This window comes from Pantherophis guttatus, chromosome 1 (assembly GCF_059756535.1).
Source record: "Pantherophis guttatus breed Tessera chromosome 1, ASM5975653v1, whole genome shotgun sequence".
NCBI lineage: Eukaryota > Metazoa > Chordata > Lepidosauria > Squamata > Colubridae > Pantherophis > Pantherophis guttatus.
In genome coordinates this window covers 38769671-38795762 of record NC_142063.1, presented here as the reverse complement: position 1 = coordinate 38795762, position 26092 = coordinate 38769671, and the positions used below count along the sequence as shown (strand labels likewise).

At 37.0% G+C, this 26092-nt stretch overlaps 1 protein-coding gene across 2 annotated transcripts in view; it reads left to right on the top strand.

The window, feature by feature from the left end:
• Positions 1 to 25323, top strand: part of LBHD2 (LBH domain containing 2) — a 47064-nt gene extending 21741 nt beyond the window's left edge. The window contains exons 2-5 of one of the 2 annotated variants that reach the window (XM_087872088.1): positions 13898 to 14003; positions 17405 to 17492; positions 22777 to 22972; positions 23883 to 25323. In XM_087872088.1, the coding sequence (XP_087728214.1) occupies positions 17406 to 17492; positions 22777 to 22972; positions 23883 to 23950 (351 nt within the window). In that variant the 5' untranslated portion in view covers positions 13898 to 14003; position 17405 and the 3' untranslated portion in view covers positions 23951 to 25323. The remainder of the gene's footprint in view (positions 1 to 13897; positions 14004 to 17404; positions 17493 to 22776; positions 22973 to 23882) is intronic. The other variant, XM_087872091.1, reaches the window with a different exon arrangement.
• The last annotated feature ends 769 nt before the right edge of the window (positions 25324 to 26092 follow it).

Here is a 26092-nt window from a genome sequence, read left to right as displayed (position 1 = left end):
CATATTTCTATGCTGCCCAACTCGTTGCAAATCAAATGCATCAGAGGCTTGCTACCATTTATTTGGAGATCCCTTGCTATAAGACTTTGGTTTGTAGTCACATATTCTATTATCTGAAATAAAGCTGCAGTAAAGTTTACTTCAGAACAGATACATAAGATTGCCTTAGCAATCTATAATAGCAATAGCACTTAGACTAATATACCGCTTCACAGTGCTTTACAGCCCTCTCTAAGTGGTATACAAAGTATATTGTCCCCCCAACAATCTGGGTCTTCATTTTACCAATCTTGAAAGGATGGAAGGCTGAGTCAATCTTGAGCTGGTCAGGATTGAACTGTTGGCAATTGGCAGAATTAGCCTGCAATTCTGCATTCTAACCAGTGCACCACCACCGCTCTTGTATATATTTTCTTAGGAATAATACCAGGGGTGAAATCTACTTACCTTCCTTACCGGTTCGGAAGCACACGCGTCCTGCGCATGCGTCCCGTGTGTGCACACACCTTCTGCACATGCGCAGAACCTTATGCCTTCTGTAAACCTACCGGATCGCCGAACCACAGGGAAAAATCGCTACCAGATCCAGGAGCATTTCACCCCTGAGTAATATCTTAATGTAATTTCCTGCACCAATATCTATGCAAACACACACATACTGGGTGGGGGGGAGGAAGGGAGGGGGAGGGGGAGAGAGGGGAATACACTAAGGGGTAAATAATGCACTTAATATTCTCTTACAGAAAATGTGCAAAGCTGCATCTCCTTTACCAGCCTTTTTTATTGTTAAATGTTTTTGTGCCTATTTTAGTATTAATTTTAATCTTTATTTTTAACCTTTTTATATTCATAATTTGTTTTTCAAGTTTTGTTAAGTGTCTTGAAAGGCACAGTATAAATCAGATAAATTACTTGTGCTGTAAATTATTTCTGTCACTATACCATATGAAATTAATATTCTTTGTGGAAATTTTCCTAAGCGGGAGACAGACAGACATGTTAGAATCTCTCACATATTCTGTTCTCCATTCTTGATAATTGTCTGGCCTTGTTCGTGTTCTGAAAGATTTGCCCACACATCCTTCTGTTAGGGGAAACCATGTACAGACATTTGGTCGTAGTTGCTCAATGAAGAACAGTTAGCATGCTTTCCTGCTTGGTAGATTGAGAACATTCAAAACTGAAGCTCTGTCCAAAAAAGGGGAAGAAGAAGATGGAGGTGCTAGGATTTACCCTGTCATCAGCTCCCGTAGCACTTGATAAATGCAGCACAACCCAAGCATAAAGAAAGATTTATGAAGGGACAGGCTAGCATAGACTTTATAATGACACTGAAGAGAATATTGTAGAATAATGCAAGACTAATTCCTCTGGAAATAAATAATATGTGGAAGAAAGATTTATAATGTTCATGGAAAACAAGCATCTAGCCAGGCAGTTGGGTTCAATGATTTAGCTCTATCATGCCAAGGAAACCATCCTCAAATTTCCTCTTTTCCATAGCTGTAAAGGTAAAAAAGCCGTGCCGTTTTGCAGCTGTCCATCCTATCATGCCCTGTTCCAAGACACTCAATTCCATTTCCCTCATGCCAACAGATAGTGAGTGTTCTGAGCTCATCAGGTATTCTTGGTTTACATGGAGAATCTTTCCATCTTTTTATTTCATCTTTATCCTGGTTCCTTGGATATACAATATTGTACTATTTAATCCACATAAGGATGGCACTCAGTGGCTGCATTCATACAACAAACACAATTAATACTGATACTGACATTGTTAGCACAACCCAGAAACATAGCAAAACATGCTTGGTTTGCATAAAAATCTAATGCACTCTAAGCCAAGCATAACATGTCCCAATTTAGCCACTACGTTGGTAAAAGTTAAGCATGTGCGACACAACCAATGAATGCATTGCTGTTAAAATACAGAAAATGTAATGCAACTTCATACAAGTTATGTTCCCCTTTCCCTTTCATACGAGAAGCTGCCTTAGACAAATCAGAATTTCAGAACAAAAGTTCAAGGAGTGGACATGTGCATATTAACACAGTCATGAGGAAGAGCCTAGAAAACCCATGTCCAGTTGTTATAACATGAGTACATTTAACCAGGCAAACAGCAGGACCGAGGCTTATTCATTCTCAATTTGCTATGAAGGCCAGTCTGCTAAAAAAAAGATTGTAGCCGATGTACTTCTTCTCAGTTCCTTTCACATTTTTATCCTCAACTAGACATCTTGCACCCAATTCAAATATAATATTCGTTTTGGAGGATTTTGTATAACTGAGTACTTCTCAGCTTTGGGCCCTTGGCTGATTTTGGACTACAGATCCCATTAACATTAGTCAACTTAGCCAATGGACTCTAGTTTTACATTTGGAATTTAGTAATTAATCCTTTTCCAAACTATAAGATTAGAAAGCAGATGCTAGCTCAGGTGAATCAATAATCTTGCATTTAAGTTATTATATTCTAGTCCCATTTTAGGCATGAAAGGTGGCTGAGTGACTTTGGGTCAGTCCCAATCTACCTCACAGGTTGTTGTTGTGGGGAAAATAAGAGGAGGAAGGAATACTAGGTATGTTCACTTCTTGAGTTATTTATAAAAAACTCAAGTTTTTTGAGTGGGTTTTTTTTTTTAAAAAAAAGGGTTCTGTGGATATCTCAATATGAAAAACAGGAGACCAGTGTGCAAACTGTGAACTGAAAATAATTTTTGCAGTATAATTGTTCTATAAAACAGATAATAGTTTGTAAACTAAACAACTGAACGCTATTTTACTCTCTACATCAGAGATATCAAGAGAATTATAGACCAGTCACTCTTACTTCAGTATTTGGATTGAGATCAATCTGTAAGAATCTTGAGAAAAATGCTGTGATTACTAAAAGTTCACCATTAAGTTATCAAGAGCAAGTTTTACCATACTAAACTTATTCCATCTTTTTTTGTTTGAGTAATGTCCTTAGTAAATTGGAGGAATGCAATAAGCCTGATATATTTTAACTGCAGCAAAGCATTTGTCAAAATTTCCTACGGCATTCTAATCAGCAAGTTAGTTAAGGAAGAACTAGATAAAAATCTATTGGATGTATCCAAAGATGGTTCAAAAAACTGTATTCATCAAATGTTCCTTATCAAATTGGAGAGAGGTGTCAAGTGGACTTTTATAGGTTTTAATTCTAGACACAGTCCTCTTCAACATTTTTGCTTAGTCAGAAAAATAGATGGAGCGGAATGCTTGTCAAAACTACTGATGATCTAAAACTAGATATGATAGCTAATACACTAAAAAAAGAAAATACTGAGAATGATTTTGAGAGAAGTGGTTTGAAAAAGCAAAATTAAAAATTAATAAAGACAAAAATAAATGTTCATTTTAGGAATCAGAAATTAAGTGCACAAATATAAGAGAGAAGGTGTATGGCTTGGAAGTAGTACAAAAGAGATATACCTTGAAGTTATAGTTGATTACAAACCGAATACAAGTTGAGTCTGATGTGGCTACTAAGAAAGTAACTATGGTATTAGGCTGCATAGATAGAAGTCCAGTCTTCAAAACATGTGAAATAACAGTTCCAGTAGATTCTGCATTGATCAAGTACTGTACACTATATTCTTTTGTATGTGATTATACTCTAATATAAGAAAGGATGTAGAATAGAAGAAAGTTAAGATAAGTTCTTTACTGTCCCAACATACACTGAATATTGATGTTCTAAATATAAAATCAGGTGTTTCTTACATGAACTAGAAAATATATTCTTCAGCTTCCCTGATCTCCTTCTGTCCAGATGTGTTGGACTCTCCAAATCTTTAGTTGCCATAGTCTGAAAATTATGACTATAGTAATCAACACATTTGGATAAGTATGGAATTGGGAATTTTGGGATCTGTTATAGATCTCCCAGACCTCCAGAAAAGATTTCCAGAGGGTGTAGGATGTTACATAGGAAACAAGAAATCACTAGAAAATTTTCTTCCTCTCTTCTGCTTATGAATGGATCAATTTGTGGACTTCCATTCACTCAATTCTAATCCAGCCTGATGAATCGATTCTAGAATTAATTATATTTCTTGCCTGCATGTTCCTTTTCTGTTGATGGTTGACCCTAAAAGACAGAAGCTATCTGTCTTGACTTAATATCTCTATTGCCAGTTTTAAGCCTGCTTGTTCTACCTGTTGTCATTAGTTCCAGGTTTCCCATTTTTCTGAGCGCATTCCACAGCTTGGCATAAATCAACACAAAAGGCTTATAATATAAGTTGGTTTGCTTTTCAAATGGAAAGTATAACTTTTGAAAACAATGCAGTAAAAATTTCTGTTAAAGCAGTGGTGAAATCCAATTTTTTATTACTACTGGTTCTGTGGGCATGGCTTGGGGGTGTGGCTTGGTGGGCGTGGCATGGGAAGGATACTGCAAAATCTCCATTCCCACCCCACTCCAGGGGAAGGATTCTGCAAAATTCCCATTCCCACCCCACTTGGGGGCCAGCCAGAGGTGGTATTTGCCGGTTCTCCGAACTACTCAAAATTTCCGCTACCGGTTCTCCAGAACCTGTCAGAACCTGCTGAATAGCACCCCTGGTGTAATGTATTTATTTATCAGATTTATACACCACCAGATTTATACAGAACCTAATGGATTTCACCCATGCATTAAAGATTATTTGACATATGTAAGACTTGTGTTTTTTGGGAGCGACATGGAGAAGGAAATTAGGTACTGGTATGAAGTGTATAGTTGCTAGATTTGTATTTATGAAGTATAAAAAAAGAAAGCCTCTTCTGTTTTTCTCTGCAGCTGAAAATATGATATTGCCTGGAGGCATTTTCAGACTCCAGAAGAGTTGAAGATCAGTACAGAAATTGTTTTATTTTTTTTTTAAAAAACCTTTCCATACCTCCCCACCCCACACCCCACCCCGAACCACCTTTCACACAGAGCGTGTCTGTATCTTCTGGACTCAGTTTATTTTGTTACCTTTGAGAAGAAAAGAACCTTATAACTAATCTGTACATCTGTGAAGAGGAAAGCAGCTCTAACCCTGTGGAGCAGCCGAAGAGCTCAAGTAGAGCGTGGGTGGGAAAAGGGAACTGTGGCTCCTGAAAAGAAAGAACAGGATGGAATTGTCTGATTTGTAGTCTCTGACATATCTTGCTTTCTTCAGTTGCTTAGGAGAAGGGGAGGGTGGAGAGTGAGAGAGGAAGAAAAAAGAAAATACTTAAATTCGAAAAGCAGTAGGCGGTTTTCAGAAAGATCTGCATACATGAGTGCATTTCTTTTTGGTGGATCATGTAACATGACAAAGTTTTCCTTGATACCATTGTGGATTTCAAAAGTACCATCATTAAACAGAAATGAGTTTTGTGCACTGCCCTTTTCTTTCTCTCCTATCTTCTTCTCTTTTTCCTTCTCTCTCTCTGTCCCACCCCTCCTTTCTCTCTCTTCAACTCTTCAATGTGTTCCTGCCTTGGCTACTAGGAAAGAGAGACAATGACTTTGCCAAAAATGTAAAGAACTGAGAATCCCGCAACCACACAGGATGTTCTGAGTCAACAGTACATAAGAACTGCCATACTATTAGACACAATGTGAGATTAATGTTGTCGTGCCTTAAGAGTCATTGCATTAGAAAGGAAAGGTTATTCAAATGGGATGAAGAACATCAAGGTTAGGATTAAGAAGCCTAAATGTTCCTGTTCTGTCAGCACATGGAATCATAAAGCTAAAGGAAGGCAGATTTTGATTGTTTGGAAAAAGAATTCCTAATAGCAAGAACAGTTGTTAAAATATATGAAGAACAGTTGCAGAAATTGGGTATGGCTAGTCTATAGAAAAGAAGAACTAGGGGAGACATGATAGCAGCATTCCAGTATTTGAGGGGCTGCCACAAAGAAGAGAAAATCCATTTATTTTCCACCAGAAAATAGAAGCACCACATGGCAAGACAAGAAACAATGGATGGAAACTAATCAAGGAGAGAAGCAACCTGGAATTAAGGGGAAACTTCCTAACAGTGAGGACAATTAACCAATGGAACAACTTGCCTTCAGAAAGTGTAGGTGCTTCATTATTGGAAGTTTTTAAGAAGAGACTTGTCTCAAGTTGTATAGGATCTCCTGCTTGAGCATAGGGTTGGACTAAAAGACCTCCAAGGTCCTTTCAAGGTCTATTCTGATTGAGTTTAACAGTGGAACTAATTACCCAGAAATTTCTTTTCCTGGATGTCCCAAAGGTGCTTTTTCAAGAGGCAACTGGACTTTCTGGTTTTTCTTTGAAGATGTTTCGCTTCTCATCCAAGAAGCTTCTTCAGCTCTGACTGGATGGTGAGGAATGGAAGGATTTATACTCCTTGCAGACAGCTGGACATTTCCTTCCTTTTAGAGACTCATTGAGGCCACTTGGAGGTTTATCTGTGTCATCAGGGTCACCTGAGTGGTGCAAATGGGTGTGGAGCCTTCTTGGAAGTGTTGAAAGGACTGTGTTGTAGATTGGAGATAAATGATATTGTATCCTCCCCCTCTCTGACCTTAATGACTCACTAAAAGAATGCAAATGACCATCTGCCTGCAAGGAGTATAAATCCTTCCATTCCCCATCATCCAGTCAGAGCTGAAGAAGCTTCTTGGATGAGAAGCAAAACATCCTAAAAGAAAAACCAGAAAGTCCAGTTGCCTCTTGAAAAAGCACTTTTGGGACAACCATGACCTGGATGACTGAGAATCTCCATAGACATTTCCTGGATGTAATGAAATGGAAGATAGAGAGACAACCATCTGGGTTTTTAAAAAAAAAAAAAAAAAAAAAAAAAAAACTTTGGATTTCTACTCACCCCATGACATTGCAGTTGATGGTTTAAATGCCTTCTTCCAACCGTTGTCAGGCCTGGAAGCCATCTTTTATGTTTGGGCCTTCAGGCCTGCCACATTTTTTACTGTGGGAAATGGGAGGGGGAATTGCATAGAGTAGGGGTGATGTGTAGTCAAAATAACATTCCTTTCTCAGAGAGTCAAGGATGCTTTGCCCTGGTACCTGGAGTCGGATGACTGGGAGGTATCTCCAGTTTGGATGGTGGATGATTGGCCCATGTGATGGACATGTGGGTGCTGGGCAGGGGCTTGAACTTTCACTTGGGTAGGGAAAACCTGGAAAATTTCAGATTCGGGTTTTCCCAGATGTGCCAATATGACATCTTCAATAAAATGGAACTTGGAGGAAATTCAAGCCTCAGAGTCTTCTTTCATTGGGGGAATTACTTGGAACCCTGACAACCATATTATTCTATGAAATCATATTCACCATGAAGTTGGCAAGGATGTCTTGAAATATTTTACCTGACCTAAAAATGTGGTATAGGAAGAAATTGTGGTAACATTGGTCTCTCTTGTCTTGTGCTCCTTGGCAGTAAAGTTGAATACAGCTGTTACAATATATATGATTGTTGTCTACATTCAGAAAGTCATAAAAATTCCAGATATGTGGGGGTTTTTTGCTCATAGAATTTCCTTTCTTCCTCCCTTTGTAAATCATAACAGCCAAATCAGAAAACCTTTGATAATCAAAATTTAGCCAACTTCAAGAACTTGTTCAAGTTTGAACAAAATGAAAAATATTGATTCATTGAAGTCTTCCTATTGGTACAAAGTTTATTTTTAATATTTTAAAAGTTGTTTAAAATTAACATTAAAATTACTTAATGTTTAAATTATATCTATCTATTTATCTATCTATCATCTATCTATCATTTATCTATGCTTTAAATGTAAGACAATGAGACTTATAATAGGAATCAAACATCCCCTCCTGTCTATCATAATCCACTGAACAAGACACTGGAATAGCTTTCCATTTATTTAGAGTAAAATAGGTCACACAAAGTCACTGGGAGTCAGGCAGCATATAAATTATTATTAGAAAGCAGGAAAGTGAAGAAACCTAGTTTATGTGGACACATAATTGCATGTGTTTGAAATTTTTAGCATTTCCCTCCACCCTACCCTGACACAGTAAAAGTTACAGTACATATGAAGATTTACATGGGAGTCTTTTCTAAACTTACCTGGATACTATATGTCAAGGATAAGAGCCCCAGTGGCACAGTGGTTAGAATGCCATACTGCAAGCTACTTCTGCTGACTGCCGGCTGCCTGCAATTTGGCAGTTCGAATCTCACCAGGCTCAAGGTTGACTCATCCTTCCATCCTTCTGAGGTTGGTAAAATGAGAACTGGGGGCAAAATGCTGACTCTGTAAACTGCTTAGAAAGGACTGTAAAAGCACTATGAAGCAGTATATAAGTCTAAGTGCTATTGCTATTAACCTTTTGATTACATTCCTTTTTTAAAAAAAACATTCTACAAAACAGGAACTGTCCAGGGCATAAGACAAGTAGAAACATAAGCACCAGGCAAGTGATTATATGAAATAGAGTCGTTGTTATTGTTGTTGTTGGTTTTCTTTATTGGTTCTGGGATAATCTGACCAATATTTAATATTTACTAGTGCCAGTGTGCAAGTTTCAGTTATTGCTTCAACCTCTGAACGGGATATGCTACAAGTCACCTTCCCTTTCAGTAAAGCAATTGGTAGGATATTATACCAAGCTATATAGACATTATATAGAGAAGAATTATTAGCTTGAGGCATCTAAAATGTGAGTCAGACAAGGGATGATTTGTCACAGATACTGAAGGATCAAATGTTCCTGGAATTGAGAACAGCACTTCAAGTGGTAATATGAATGACTAACTTATGGCAGGCAGGGTAATGCTGGAGTTAATCATATATTTTATTCTCCATTAAAAAGCCACTGTATACAGTTAGCTGAATCTACTGTTAAAGCTTATCCTGATCTTATCTCCTATCCTGAGAGCAGGAATAATTTGTTTATTCCGCAAAGCATGGAATAAACAAATAAAATGCAATGCACATGATGTGATGATAGCTATCATTTTAGGAATTAATTCATGGGGCTATAAAACTACAGTAGCACCATGGCACTAACAATTAACCATTGGGGAAACAACAGAATGGCAGTGCTTTTTTTGTTATGCTTGTGGTAGAATCTAGTTGACTATGGAGTGTAAATGGATTACACTTGTATCCAGCACAGTTTTCTTCTGTTCATATAGCAAAAGAAGAATTCATATACAAGCGATATGTTTATAAGGGAACTATAAAATGCAGAAGTTAGATGGACAGTTGGTTACTGCTATAAGAACGTAAACACCAAGACAACTCTATATTTTTGCTTAGAATTTTGCATTGGTTCCATTGTACAAATATTATATTGGAGAAATATTGTATCTGGAAAATAGGTTTGGATGATTACAAGAAGTCTTCAAAATGTTCTGGTTAATTTGGAATCCAAGCTGTTGTCTTGGGAATTCAGGAATTCAAATGCTGTTTTTTAGCCAGCCTGTTCACTCATCTGGACCAATGGTTCAGTCAGGGGGAAAATGTTGCAAACAAGTTCTGTAATTCCAATTAGCATTCTCATTGGTAAATTAGCAGATCTCAGATTGAAATACACATAACACAATAGAGAAAGAACAATCTAAATATAGTTTGAAAAACTGAACATACAAATTAAAAAAACAAAAACAATAATACGTTGGCAAGCGAACCATATCACTTATATGAACTAGATATTACAGTATCTGGGTAAAATGCTAGATCATATATTTGCTCCAGATAAGTAGGCATCTATGGAAGACAAATCCCAAGCAAACAGTCTTAATTAATAGATCTAACTTTGATTAAGACAGCTTCCTATATTTAAATCTGTTTTATCTCAATGAAACCATATATTGTTTGTTGTTATGGATCTGTATAAAATTTGGCTTTTAGGCTCATAGAAGAAGGGAGGATGGAGAGGAGAAGGGTAGAGGGAAGGAGGATGGATGGATGGAAGGAAATCCATACATTAAATCTTCTGGGCTATACAGTCTTGTTTGAATAGATTGCTCTATATTATAATAATTTTTTTTTGCAATGGCTAAAATTTTGCTTCAAGAACAATGTACGTGTAGCCTGGTTCAAGCATTTAAATGGATGTTAGTATCATGAACAGTGATTTAGAGAACAAAGAGATTTGCTTTTCTTTTTAAACAATATATTTTACCATTCGTCATGTGGACATTATATCTCAGCCTATTTTTATCATAAATATAAGCAAATTGGACAGAGCAGGAAGAAGAAAAGTTTAAAACTGCCTAAAGATTTCAGATGAATCCTGGAACAGAATAGAAGCCAGAATAAAAGCCAAGTTTTATACAGGTCCATAGCAACAAATAATATGATACTGCTTATGATTCTATGTTCTATATTCTATGAAAACAGAGTTGTCTTGTAAATACCGAGGTAATTGTGGCGCATTAGAATCTCTTTAATTGCAATGACCCAGGATCTTTTCAGAAAATGAGTATTGAAAGATAAAGGACATTTTTTTTCCTAATTGTTATTTTTGAATGAAACCATTGCCTGATTAATCTACTATTCTACATTATGACTGAAATGATTCCTAACTAAGAAGGTTTGTTAAATCTCTGTGGCTATGATCCAAGTTACTGTAAAGCATACAGCTTGCACACTACTGCTATTCATTTCAGCAAAGACACCTTTTTCAACTCTAGGGAAATGCCTGTGGCTGGCATAAAATATTTTTGTTAAAGATTCCTTGAGTTGGGAAGGATAGACTGGATGCTGTGTTGGACTCTGATGTTTGCTGTCTTTCATAACTTTTCAAGTCCTTTTACCAGTACAAACATTCCAATGTGTGTGTGTATATATACAGTGACTTGTTTAATGGCTATTAATAAGCAACATGATAGCCGGAGGGTAGCCATGGTCTAATGGGCAGAGGGTTTAATCAAAATCTATTTGCCTGTCACTTTTCCCTTCAACATACTTCAACTCCCCCATTACAAAAAAATCCATTGGAATCTGTAGCCAGGTTCCACTGTCAAAAAAATGGCAGGCAGGCAGGTAAGGAAAAAAGGAAGCATCCACCAAGTTAAGAATCTCCTAAGAATTTTGGGACATCCATTACCATCTTCTTTGATATATTTAGACCAGTGGTGGGTTTCAACATTTTTTACTACTGGTTCTGTGGGTGTGGCTTGGTGGGTGTGGCTTGGTGGACGTGTCAGGGGAAGGAGTCTGTAAAATCTCCATTCCCTCCCCACTCCAGGGGAAGGATACTGAAAAATCCCCATTTCCTCCCGATCAGCTGGGACTCTGGAGGCAGAGAATAGATGGGGGTGGGGCCAGTCAGATGGGGGTGGGTGCCAGTTTCCCGGTTCTCCGAACTACTCAAAATTTCCGCTACCGGTTCTCCAGAACTGGTCAGAACCTGCTGAAACCCACCTCTGATTTAGACACCAAATGCAGCCTGTCCTGTATTTTCCAGATTATTTAAAGTAAAGTTAAAGTGGAATATTCCATGCACTGCCATTTAACTTGAGTCATCAATTGTTTTAATAACTGCTAGTGTTGGCTTTTAGTTCTTTGGTACCATTTCTGACTGAAAGGCAGCTGTCCATTTCTGAAAGATTTTGCTCCTAATCTGCCTTCTTCCACAATTCTGTTGGCCATAATTATGTTCCATTGATCTCTAGTTATCTTTTTTTAATTTAATTTTTATTTTAAAAATCACAGATAAATAAAAGCTAAATATAAAACAATGTAAAGAAAAGCAAAAGAAATAATATGCAGTGGAGAATTAAAGTGTATAGAAAGAGATGTAAATAGAAAAAAGAAAAGATATTTAAGAAACAATTTCCAATCTTTTTTACAGCACTTACAAACTTATTCTCATTCCTCTCTCATTAAAATTATATTCTCTTCTTCTCCTATTCAGTCCTTTTTAATTAGCAAATCCATAAATATCACTTCATTTTTTTCATTTTCAGCAAAAAGTCCATAAGAGGTTTCCAACTTTTTCTAGTACTTGCTGTCTTATCACTGATCAAACAGGTCAATTTTGCCACTTCCACCAATTCCATAATCTTTACAAACCATCCCAGTTTCAGAATTGTTTCATCTTTCTGCATATAATAATCTTGCTGCATATTCAAAATCAATCTTTCGTAAGTCTCTTCTAATTGGCTGTCCATAAGTCCCAAATTATAAACAGTTAAAATTTCATCTGTAAGGTTGAACTTTTAACAAAGATCTGAGTGTCATGCGATTCTCAGCTTCCCGGTTTACCTTGTCTGTCAGGAGGATCATAGAATATGAGAAGAAAGTCTTAGAGAAAATCTGTGCGCCTCAACACAAACTCTTATTAAGCTCTACCCTTGAGAGAAAACATTGAGACGGGGTCCTTTATTGCCAAAATAAAATACAGCTTTTACTGTATTTCCATCTCCAAGTTTGCAGTAGACTGTGAAACTCTTCAACCATCTTAAAGAAAAGAAGAGAGACGATCTCTTTGCTTTTTGTTTTGGACTGGAAATTGGGCAGAAAAGCAAGGGGATTTGTGAATTTGTGCAAAAGGACAAACTCGAATTAGATTGGGCAGGTTCTATTAAGATAGACTGAAGAAGATATGAAAGTATAAACAGAAGAACCAGCAATATTTGGGGGAGAAAGAGCTTCTATTTTATTAGAATACTATCCGAAGAAGGGAGGTGTTTTTCCCCCCTCAATCTCCTTAATGAATATGGTCGGTGCAATGGCTCAGTGGTTAAAATGCTGGGCTTATCAGCCCAGGTTTGAGACCAAAGTGTCATGCAACAAGGTGAACGCCCATCTTTACCAAGCTCCTGTCCACCTAGCAGCTTGAAAGCATGCAAATGCAAGTAGATAAATAGGTACCACTTCAGTTGGGAGGAAATAGTGCTCTGCGATGTCATGCTGAAAAGGTTCGCCATCACTGCTATACCACCTTCCTCACTCCATGCCCAGTATCTTACTTTTGCCTTTTTTCCAGCCAGGTGGAAACATTCACAGCCCTACAGTCCCTTTTCAGTTTCTAAAAATGTCTCTGGGCATTCTGATAAAGTAAAATCATGGTAGAGACTGGAGCTCGTATTTCGCAAGAGGGAACTTTAGTGCCTGTTTACACTTATTCATTACCTTTGTTGGTAATGTTTATTTAAGTCTTTTTCCTAAGTGTTTCTTTCTGCCTTTGTGTTGCATTATGAGTTTTCAGAAGAAAGTGTTTTGTGTGACTTTAAGTGTTAACCAACACGTCGGAGAGCCATTCTAGTCCTAAATATTAAAAATGAAATAAAATTCTCAATAAATTGAAGAAATCCCTCTTTCAACAAAAATGGAATCGCAATGCTGCCTTTCTTTCTTTATTATGAGGATGACATAACCCAGATTTACTTTTAATGTATTTACTTAAAAAAGATGACACTGAACACTTCCCCCTACCCTACCCTTCACCCCAAAAATGAAACATTTGCCATATTTGCAGCAAATCTAAGATGACCCCTGCACACTAAATAAAAAAATATTTGACAAAACAATAAGTCTTTCTTTCAGGTAAGTATAATAAACCTTCTGAGTCTCATATTATCCATAGTTATTGATCCTGAGTTGAAATAACAGTGAAAGCTACATAGGTTTAAATCAGTTTTTGTTTTGTATTTTTGGTTGAATATTATATTTTTGGTAAGATTCCTCAGAGGAGAAACAGTGGCAGATTTCATAGTTGTAGATAGAAAGTCAAGCATCTTTGTAATCCCAGCAACTGCGTAGTCTATCTACTATATATACAAATTTCTCCTGGATTTTCTTTTGGAATTTTGTAGAATTTTCGGTGTGGAACTGCCTGCTTCCTTTCGTTCTCCTTTTATCTCAGGTTCATTATGCCCATTCTTCGAGCTTTGTCACTTCCACTGCATCCTCTGATTCATTCCAATGTTGTCTTTTTCAGATGCTCTACGTGATTGACGCAATTGGCACAACACTTCCTTCCCAGAGCGAACATTGGCAACAAGCATAGATTTTTCAGGAGACAAATCCATTCATGTCCTTAGAAGGTAAATGTAATCTTCATTATGCCATTTTCTTCCCCTTATTTACTCCAGCTCAGATGCTTAGTTGTTAATGATGTACTCACCTGCCAATTCCTGCTTTTTGTCAAGAGGATGAAAGAAGCTTGCTCCTTAGATTTAGATCTAGGTTTTTGCCCTCTGTAGGCTGAACTACATGCTGTGTGCATTACAAATGTAATTTGTAGGAAAGAAAGGAGCCTGTAGACGTACCACTTTTGCTAGTCTTTGTCAGTATGCAAACACTTGGTTTGGTTCAGAGAAAAAATGAAAGCATCTCAATCCATTCCTAAAATGAGTTCTAGATATATCTAGAAATTGAACCAATAAATATTGCTGGCATCTGGGTTGACCAAGCCAGTGCATATTACTGAATGAAAGATACTTCAGCAGGTTAGATTCTTTGAGCAAATCCTGGTAGGTCACTGTGGATGGACATATGGTGACTGAGGCTTTTGAACGGAAAGCTTAATTCAAGGCAGTTTATATCATACATTGCTTCCATGTTTTTGGAGGGGGAACTTGATGCCTGTATCTGATAGTCATTTGTGCAACAATGATTTGGCATGTCTGTTTGTATGGCGAATTGTGCTGAACCTTCAGTGAATAGCTATATTTATTTATTTATTTATTTTATTCAATTTATATCCCGCCCTTCTCCTAGTGGACTCAGGGCAGTGCACAGCCAGAACTAAAACACATACCAATACAAAATTTAAAATTTTTAAAAGAATTATATAACTGTGGCCCAAAATTTAAAACATTCAAACTAAAACCCATTTGACAATTTAAAAGGCTAAAAAAGGCTTAAAAGGGGGGGGGTTTCCACGCCAGCCCTGCTTGATGGAAAAGAAAGTTTTTTAGGGCACGGCGAAAAACCCGGAGATCCGATATCCTTCGTATCTCCGGGGGCAAATCGTTCCAGAGGGCAGGAGCTGCCACAGAGAAGGCCCTCCCCCTGGGGGTCGCCAGCCGACATTGCCTGGCTGACGGCACCCTGAGGAGTCCCTCTCTGTGGGAGCGTACTGGTCGGTGGGAGGCTATTGGCAGCAGAAGGCGGTCCCACAAATACCCAGGTCCTATGCCATGGAGCGCTTTAAAGGTGGTGACTAACAACTTGAAGCGCACCCGGAAGACCACTGGAAGCCAATGCAGCTCACGCAGGAGAGGTGTCACATGGGAATGCCCTCTCACTCCCATAATCCCCTGCGCATTCTGCACCACTTGGAGCCTCTGGGTGCTCCTCAAAGGGAGCCCCATGTAGAGAGCATTGCAGTAGTCCAGGCGGGAAGTGACGAACGCCTGAGTGACTGTGCGTAAGGAGTCCCTCTATAGATAGTCAGTGGTTTCTGTGAAAGTAAAAGACAAGGCTCCAAGCTGACAGCAATCTAGTTTCTATTCTCCTCAAGACTGCATATATTGTCTTAAATCTCCCAATATATCTCCTAATTAAGAAGCTATGGAATAGCTATTTATGCCTTGCATCAACAAGCTGGCAACAGCTCTAACTTTTCAAATCACTGGTTCTAAAAAAAGGAAGAGAAGCAGTCATCGTCTGCAGTGAATAAAAGAAAGTTCACTCTGAAAATAGGGGCTACATTGTTTTCCTTCATCATCACAGCTTCATTGTAATGGTTGTGAGATCTTTTCCAAGCAGGATAGCAGTAAATGGGCCAGAACAGCAAAAATCATGATAGACATTTCTATGGATTGTCAAAACTGTGGCTTGATGACATGCCAGGCCTATGGCTCAGACTTTGGGAAATGGGCTAATGATCCAAAGTTTCTTCAAACCAAAGCCCTTCTTGAGGCAGAAACAATTTGATGCATGCCAACTTATAATGATCTGTATAACATAACATACCGGGTTTCCTATTTTCTCTTGTTGCTTCACAACACAGAGCCCTCAAATTCTAATGGAATTGATATTGAACAAGGACATCAGAATAGTTTCAATTCTCATTCTGTCCTGGTGACTGGCTGTTAACTGAAAAAAAAACTGGCAACATGCTCTTAAAGCATTTAATATTGTTCAGCTGCATGAAAGATCATCTGTGCATTTTTATAGTTATTTTATTTCTGCACTATTTTTTTTTCAAAAGATGCTTAGATACTTAAGCTTCACTGCTTCTGCAAATGTCATCTGTTCTTGCTCTCTACTCTTTCCTTGAGAAAGCACTGCCGTGTGGAATCAGAGTGGACATTTCATCCGTTTCAACTGATTCCTGCCACATACTTTCTGGTTTTTAGTTCATGCAAATGTCCAATTTCCCCTGTCACCTGGTGCCACAAAAACCATTCCCCTTATAAGCAATTTATGGGGAGCGGGTTAATAATCTAATTACAAAGGTAGCCACAAAGCATTTCAACATATGTTATGTCATTTTATACATTTTCTCAGGCAGAGTATGTTAACTTTCTAATTATAGTAGTTATTTTCTTTAGGGACTAGTCTCACTGCAAATGATTGAAGCATCTCATTGTAGGCTGTAATTTTGATTTGTTCTGGTATGAAGTTTGTCCTTGGAAGTTTTAAATGAACATTTACAGCAGTAGAAGACAGAATGTAGAACATAGAATTATAGAATGGAAGGGACCTCAGAAGTTTTCTAGTCCAACCCCCTGCTCAAGGCAGGAGACCTTGTACCATTCCAGCCAAATGGTTGTCCCGTCTATTTTTGAAAACCCCCAGTGATGGAGCACCCACAGCTCCAGGGGGCAAGCTATTTCATAGAATAATTGTTCTCACTGTCAGAAAATTTCTCCTTCCTTCTAAATTGGATCTCTCTTTAACAAGCTTCCACTCTTTACTTCTTGTCCTGCCCTCTGCTGCTTTGGAGAATAAGTCAATCCCCTCTTCTCTGTGACAGACCCTCAAATACTGAAAGGCAGTTATCATGTCCCCTCTAATCCCCTTCAATAAACTAGAACAGCCATTCATCCATTCATCATAATATTTCCCTTGACATCAATTGTGTCAACCTCATTTCTGCAACCTCAGAAAAAGAACAAAATATGTATTGAGTCATAAGGAATCACCATCCAATTTTTCTGAGTTGTCTTTGATTTAATGTCTCACTAATTTTTCTGACTTGATTTGAAGTAAAGAAGAGAGAAAAATCGCTATTGATATGGAAAGATTTAACTTGAAAGTTGTGGTGCAAATAGTTCTGGGTTTTCCCCTGCAAATTCATAAACACAGTTCAAAAAAATCCAACTAATATGAATTATGCTATTAATAGATTACAGGCATAGTAGCTTGGTTTATTAATACAAAAGCCATAGTGCACTTTGTCTGGCTTGTGTATAAGAAAATTAATATATGTTATGAGACATTTGACCTGTCTTAAGTCTTTCACATTTTAAATAGCCTGTTCTGATTTTTGCAGCATGACAGAGGTAATGAATACACGTGAACCTGTGATGGAGGAATTTACCTTGAGCCAACCTGAGGAAGAAGGAGGCACTTCCACTCAGGTAAGTGTATGTATGCCAATTGAATACAAAGCTACAGTCAGACAAGGTCACATCTTCAAAGTCTGTCAGAACAATTTAGCTTCTTAGAATAAGCTAGAGTGAGACACCACATGATCATAGTATATAAAAATTGAAATCCACTGTGTGTTTTAATCCGAAGTACAAGAATAGAATAGAATAGAATAGAATAGAATAGAATAGAATAGAATAGAATAGAATAGAATAGAATAGAATAGAATAGAATAGAATAGAATTCATTATTGGCCAAGTCTGATTGGAAACGCAAGGCATTTGTCTTTGATGCATATGCTCTCAGTGTACATGAAGAAAAAATAAAATATAGAAGAAGGATTATGAGTTAGGTTTTGTTATGACTATCATTTTGGTGAAGCTTGGAGCTAAATTCCTTTTGAATACAATAGAAGGTGACAGTGTTTCACAAAACACAGTACTTTCAAAGTTGCTTACCGAAACCTATTAGGTTTTACATCAGTAAATCAAGTGACAGATTTTAAAAAGTAGATTCAAGATCAAGGTGCTAGACAGACAACATCTGGAATGTAGAACCCATGAATAGTTACAGTGATTTTGGAGAAGCACTGGAAAATGGTGATACATACTAATCATACAAGATTGCCTTTTTGATAACTTATCTCTCTAAATAAGGGATGGGTAATCTTACAGTAAACTGTACTTCATCATTTTTTGGAAAACTATAGATGATAGGGTGCTGATACAAGGTGGGTGGGACTATGTCATACACGTGGGCAGGATCAGGGTGTTCTAGTTTTCCCTATTTAGGAGATATGTTTCCAACCTTAAAACGGCAGAAGATTTAAATGCAACTTTTGATAATTAAAGACTTCCTTATCTACATTAAATGTAGCACTCAGTATGGAAATACTGATCTCCTTTTGACAAAATGTCATTCTCTTATATGTAATTTGGAAGCTTAGAAAAAGTTCCCATAGATTCAGGATCCATTCTAAGGTTCTAAAACAGATTTTCCAGCAGAATATAGTTTTGAGTGAAGACATTAGACCTACCACATCATATACCACATTTAAAACAAGTATTCACATTGTGTAGCCTTAAGTAAGGTAATAATGACGGAAATGGTCTATAATGAACATAACATACAGTGTTATTTTTCCAACTCGGCTCAGAGGCTGCTGGGGTGACATCCTGTTTTTGTTCAGTCTAATGAAAATAAGGCAATCCACTTTTGCACTGTATTTTTCCTAATTTGTTTATATGTCACTCTTCAAAACCAAATTTTCACAGAGTAGCTTGCAATACATTGAAATCAAAAAATAACATTATGAACAACAATTAGAATACTGTACATAAGAGTAAACATAATTAAAATAACATTAGTGTGCATTGTCTCAATTGTGTGTCAATTTGAGATTTTCATATTTACAATGATTTATAAAAACTTAGCCCTTTGCCACAATTACTGTATTTACAGTAATGTTTTTCCAGTGTATTTTTGGAAAAATGGCTTTTCGTTATAAATATGTATCTTTAGGGATGGCCTTGGGCAGAATGAGTTGTTACATAAGTCTAGCCTACTTCAGTCTACAGTTTTAAAATACCCATTCAGGACATTTGAAATTGGATAGCTTATATAACAAATTTACCTTTTCCTCTTTGTGCAATGTTTATGATTTAATGGAAAAAGTGTGGGGAGATATTGAGAATTGACAAATAAAAGAGACAACTGGATTTCTCCCTGCATAATTACACAAACATGATAAGTTGATTGTGTAAGAAAAGTACAATCTAGAAGTACCCATAATTTGAGAATCTCCCTGAGTTTTGTGAATTTTCTTTGCAAGTTCTAGTGTATGTCTGATGCATTATCTAATTATCAGTCACATGCAAAAGATGAAATTATCTGAGAATTTGAAAAAAGTCAATAAGTTGAAAGAAGGATATGGCAGGGGATCAATTTGGCCATTTTTATTGGAAAATAGGGAGATCTGCCTTGGGCAACTACTACTGGTAAGAAATATCATATTAATTAATGTATATCATAGCATTGATAACAATTCCACATCTCCGTACATGTTGCATGGATTCTTTTTTACTTTTTTTTTCTATATTCATATTTGTTAAAGTAAATGTCATAAATAAGAGTGTTGTTGACATTTACTGGTAATTCCATGGAGACCTACTAGGAGATCTCAGGAGGCTTACAGCAATCATTTATTCTTCCATTGCATGCTAAATATCCTATAGTATTAAGAGATACTAATGATGCATTTGATGAAAACAATCAGAAGGCTTTGAGATTTACATTACAGTTTTCTGACATTTCCTTAAGGTTGTTTAAAAAAAAAAAAACCTCAGTAATTACCAATAAATCAAAATATCTACAAAATATCTTCTAGTACTTCCAACAATGGGACATATATATTGACAGATTTATTGTCTTTACAACTTTTCTCATTAAGTATATGAGGACACAGAGGTATCATGCAACCCTTAAAAATAACAATAGGCTAATTTGAATAGTTCTCTAAATTTCTCATTTTCCCCATCCTAAATTATTTTCTACATTAGTTGGTAAATTTGGTAAAAAAAATCATGAAAATCCATACCCATTTCCTTGTATGTTTTTCGTAATATACATATTTTTGTCTAAAATATTTTGTCTAATTTGGTTTTCCTTCCATATACCTTTTTGAAAATACTGTATTTCATCCTTAAAATACGTTGTTTCTGTTCATTATTCCTCAGTATACATATTTTACATGCATTCCTATTAAGAATAATTCTTTTTATGATGTGGTATATTCTGTTTTCTGAAGTCTGGAGACATAGTCATTTTATACCTGGGTGATTGAGAATTTCAATCTCTGCTCTGAATCTGGTGGTTAGACAGATTCCACATATTTACACTGGCATGAATCTAAAAAGTGCTTGATAATTTTTCAAATGTGGCACCCTCTGTGCACATTAATCCATCCTCTGTGGATTAATGTGCACTCTCCAAATTGACAACAAGAAACAGAAACAAAAGTAGACAATCACATTCAGTGGTTGAACAATTTTAAGACCCCATGCCTAGAGACCCAACACCTGTTTGGTCACTTGCCCTTCCATTTGTAGTTACTTCAAGGGCTCATATATACCTCTTTCCTATCTATGTATTATAATTTCTGCCAGTTCCAGTATTAGCAACCTTGGTGGTGCAATAGTTAGAATGCAATATTGCAGGCTAATTCTGCTGACTGCCAGCAGTTCGATTCTCACCAGCTCAACATTGACTCAGCCTTCCATCTTTCTGAAGTTGGTAAAATGAGGACCCAGGTTGTTGGAGGCAATATGCTGACTCTGTAAAGCCACTTAGAGCGGACTGTAAAGCTGTATATAACTTTAAGTGTTATTGCTACTGCTATTAGCTGAGCAGGGTTGAGCTGTGATGCTTGAACTGCTGATAGACATGAAAAGTAACTGGAGGGCCACAAACTCACCATCGCAAAATGCCTGTCAGTCCTGCCTCAACTTTAACTTTAGGCAAGAATGATCCATGACTCCATTTTTGAGAGTAAGGTATAGTTTTACTAAAGTCAAATGAAGTACAGTAAAGCAAACCCAGCCCTGAGATTTCCATGCCAATTCCCTAGTGAAAACTCCTTGTTTCCCACATGTGCCTCCCATTGGTCCCCTTGTGTCCTTGTATCATATTCAACCAGATATTTTCAGAACAGTCGTCCTTGGAATGTACCTGCAGTCTTCTTTCTGGCCAGGTGTCCTTGAAGTATTGTCTCTGGTTGGTACAAGGCAGTTCGGAGAGTCTCGGCCTTCCCCCCCTCCCAAATGTTTCCCTCTTCCCCGCCTCCAGAGTTTATGGCAAGCTATCACTGAACAAGATAAAAGTAGGAGCAAAGTGGCAGATCTGACAATGCCTCAGCATAGACTACGTGGTTAACGTTTATTTTATTTTTAAGTAAAATAATTTTAAATATTTTTTTAAAAAACATATATTTAAAAACCTCCATCCATTCATGCTAAGGAATGGACAACTTGCCCTTATTAGGGATATTAGCTAATCACTTCCTTGGGGTTTTTGAAATTAATTGAAAATCCATGCATAGCTAGAAACTGCTTCTCTATTGCAAATATTGGTGGAGTCTTTTCTGACTGGCAGTTGGTTCTGTTTCTTTCTCTGCCTAGAATCTAGCCTTTGAAATCCTCCATGTAAGGAGACTGAGTCATTTATATGAAGCTTGATCTGATGAAGCTTGTATTTTAAAAAATCATCCTGTTTAAAGTAACCATGCTCTTTACTATTTGCGGTATAAATGCTCTCGTGGTTTCATAATAATTGTCATTTGTTTGAGTTGAGGCTGTCAGCTGCACTCATGCCAGATGATTAAATATTGGATATTTGTATTACACAAATATTAACCATCAGAATGATAGAATGTAAATAGCAATATGTCACAGTAAATTACCATTATCCATTGTTTATAGCAGTGTCAATAAAGTACAAAAGGTGGGAGGTAAAGATTCTTGGTTTTTCAGGACAAATGCTACACTATTTCTTATTTCTATTGCCCAATGAAATTGTATCAGACTGGCAAATATTTGAGCTAAGAGGCCATAGCAGGAGGCAATGAGTATTGAAGGCCTAACTTCTTGTTTTGGGGAGGGGATGATACCAAGAAACACATCTGTCTTCCCATTCTGTCAGTTTCAAATATTCTAACATGTTCTTCCCACTTGAATTCACCTTCAAAATATTGCCTAACCTATTAAAACATTGGTTTTAATGTTCAGAATAGTTAAGATAAGCAGTTTAAGGTGAAGTTTGAAGATAAATTGAGATAAATTGCATGGCACCATGATACAAGAATTCTTTCGGTACCATTCCTTTCTCTCTTCTGGTGCATAAAATGGAAAATGCGAGTTCACAAGAAGCTCTAAGCAAATTATGAAGAGCATAGCAGCTGTTATCACCATTGCCCCATTATTACCAATGGAGAATTGATAGTCAACAGAATGCCACCAAAAATAAAATTTGTAATATGGACACATCCATTTCCTCTAGAATTTTAGTTTAGCTTTCCTGGTTTATGAAAGTTTTGTGTTGCAAGATTGTACTAATTATTGCTATGGGATTTGCTAGTTTTTCCTTTTTATAATCTTTAATGGCATTTTAAAACATTGAAACAGAGAACATCCATTTGTCCCTATAGTTATTTCATTATACATGTCATTACAACCTGATCATCGTAATGGAATTAAATAATTTTTTCATTGTACTTCATAGGCTTTTCCGGATGCCCATGAAAAGTATCCAAAACTGTCAAAGAGATTACCATCCATTGTAGTAGAGCCATCTGAGATGGGGGATGTGGAAAGTGGAGAGCTTCGTTGGCCGCCAGAGGACCTGAAATCGATGGAAGACAAGAAGGCTCTGGCTGCTCAGAGATCCTGTGCTCAGCAACACCAGATGGATCTTGAAAGTATGAACATTTTAATTAACTTTTATCAGGGAAACATGTTAAAAAGAGTGTGACATTGCCTGTACTAGAACACCATGTGTTCCACCCATATTTTTTTTTAAAAAAAACGTTAAACTGGTGTATTCTTATTCCTCTGTTGGGATGTTCTAATATATCAAGCATAGGCAGACCTGGTCTTCAAATCCCATTAGATCAGCCAATTAATGTTAAATGACAAGGGATTACATAAATGTAAGCCAAACATTTGACCACCAAGCCACCTGTTCTTTGAACAGAGCACCATGATAGGGACAATCCTGGTCTTTTCTAAAATGGTGCACCCTTTCCTCCTCCAGCTTCCATTTACAATTATTCAAACCCATTGTATCACTTAGTACCGTGATGGTGAACCTATGGCATGTGTGCCACAGGTGGCATGTGGAGCCCTCTCTGCAGGTACACGAGCCATCGCCCAGCTCAGCTCCACCCTGCATGCATGTGCACCTCCCGCTAGCCAGCTGGTTTTTGGACTTCTTCCACGCATGTGTGGGGAGGGGGGTGCATGTGGGAGATGCATGCACATATGCGGGGAAGCACGGGGGGGTGCAGCAGCACCCCGCCCCATTTTGGGCCTAGCAGGTCTCCCTGCAGCCTCCTCGGACCAAAAATGAGCCTGCTAGGCCCAAAATGGGGCAGGTGGGTCACATGTGCATGCGCGGGGGGTAGAGGGAGTACTGGGGTCACGCGCACATTGTATTATGGGTGCAGGCAAATGTGCGCACTTTCAGCACGTGACGACAAAAAGGTTAACCATCACTGACTTAGTATAATTTTTGAGATAAAGGAACTTCATATATTTTATGTGTCTTTAACAAACTGTAGCTCGGTTAATCATAATTTCTCTAACACAGGAACAATTGTTTCTCTCCAGGTGCTCCACCTCACCAAGACATAGGAGATAGTACAAAATCCAGTGAAAGCAGAACTGAGGATGACTAAGGAACTTCATTCAACAAACTGAAGCTGTGGTGGGACCCTAATTGGAAAGCTGGCGCATTCCGAAGGCTTGTCAACATGCTCTATTTTAAAACCGTAGAAGGTTTTAATTTTAGTTCTATTATTAGGTTAGTACATGGCAAGAAATTTAGGGGCTTTAGAACTGCTTCTTTTCAGGCTGGGATTCATATCATTTCAATTTCCTTTCAGGAAAAACGGAGCACATTAGGTAGTTCTTCCTGGTTCCTTTTATTAATGCCACAAAGGAAAAACAGAAGCAAAACTATTCTTATCAAACACCAAAAAAAAAAAAAAAATTAGCACTTGTAAGTGAAATTGCCTCTTAAAGATAAAAGAGCTATCTGGTATTGATACCAAGACACAGGGTTCGTTTGCCATAGAATATATTAAATCAATTAAACCTCTTTTGTTTTAGCCATTTAAAACTAGCACTGTGATATTATGGATAATAGATGTAATATAATGTCACCTTCTAACTTTGTACCTTTTTTTGTATAGAAATGCAAGTTTCACTTTTAAATCTGGATTAAATGGAGAATTTAGGACTGCCTTTTTGTGGTGCACAGCAGGGATCTTTACTTATCCCTTCTCTCTTTTTCTGTGCAAATTCAAGGGAACCAGCCTTTTATTAACACTGCATTTGAAAGAAAATGAGTTAACATTTAAGGAATTCTTTACCAGTGTACATTTTGAATGGAAATAGCTGTTCATTATTGTTTGTGAACCAAGTTGGTTTTGTGTAACTTCAGCAGCCTTTTCTATTGTTTGCGCAAACCATTTGTGACCCAAATGCTAACCTGGTTTAACTGGGCCTGTTTCGAAAGGGAAAGAAGAAAACACTGCTTATGTCATTGCTGTTTTAGGACATTTCCAATGCATTTGTATATAGACTCTGCTGAATTTTTTACCTATCATTTTGGAACAAAGACTAGACAGAAATGGCCAGGACAGACATTAAGATGCATTTTCTATGTAATTAATGATGCCACTCAGACCATCTGCTTTATTTGGATTATTTAATCTATTGTAGGCTTTTGCATGAGGAGAGTTTTAAGCAGAACCCCACAGTAGCAGTGAATAGGATAAAACTGATATAGCAGTTATTCCCAATAATGATTTCCAATGCTTTAACTTCAATGTGGTGACCAAAATACAGTCTCCAGGATTAGGTAGAAGTCATGACAAAGTGATATGATAAAGCGAAGCGATATTTGTATGGTGTTAATTTCAAGATTAACTCTTGCATTTTGATGTCTTAGGGTGAGTTTTCACTATTTTAGCACAAAGAAAGTTTTCTTTCTGTAAGTAATTATATTGAAATAAAGCTCTCCAGGGAGATGAGACACTAAAGTACATTTTATGTGTAATGGTAGTAATCAAAACTCAACCTATTAAAACAATATTGGGATGGGTGGGAATGATAAATGTTCACTTGTGACATATATAAATAATCATTATAATTATGAGCATCAGCCTTAATGTGTTTGTACACCAGCTAAGGAAATTTGTAGAAGTATTCAATTTTTTAAATATTGTTTTCTTAATATGGGGATCCATGCTTTATTTTAAAAGTGTCTACCAATCTTAGATTAACACACAATCTTAGATTTTATGCCCACACAGACTGAAGCCTGTGTGGGCATAAAAAGTTCTAATAATTTCCCAAATTCTATTTGTACTATACTTTCAAACAAGATTTGTTATTTATTGGAACTAGCAAAACAGCAGCTATCCACATGCCATGCTTAACATTAGGAAAAAGCTAAAATCCTGAGCTGGAGAAAAATGTTCTCCATACAAAAATTACATGGATACCTATAGAAAGGGAGTGTAAAAATTCAAGATGGCATCCACAAACATGGAATTGAAGTGTCACCTGTGACACACATTAAAAAAGAAGCCGGTTTTGATTGCAAGATTGTGACTTTTTTATTTATTTTATTCATTAGCCAAATTTATATGGCTGCCTATCTCAGAAATGACTCTGACATACAACAGTCAAATAAAACTTGATTATGATATAAAATTATCATAATAAAACTATAAACAACCATTATTAAATTAAAATATGATTAAAAATTAAAATACACAAAGCACAAAGTACAGAGAGAGTCCAAATATAAA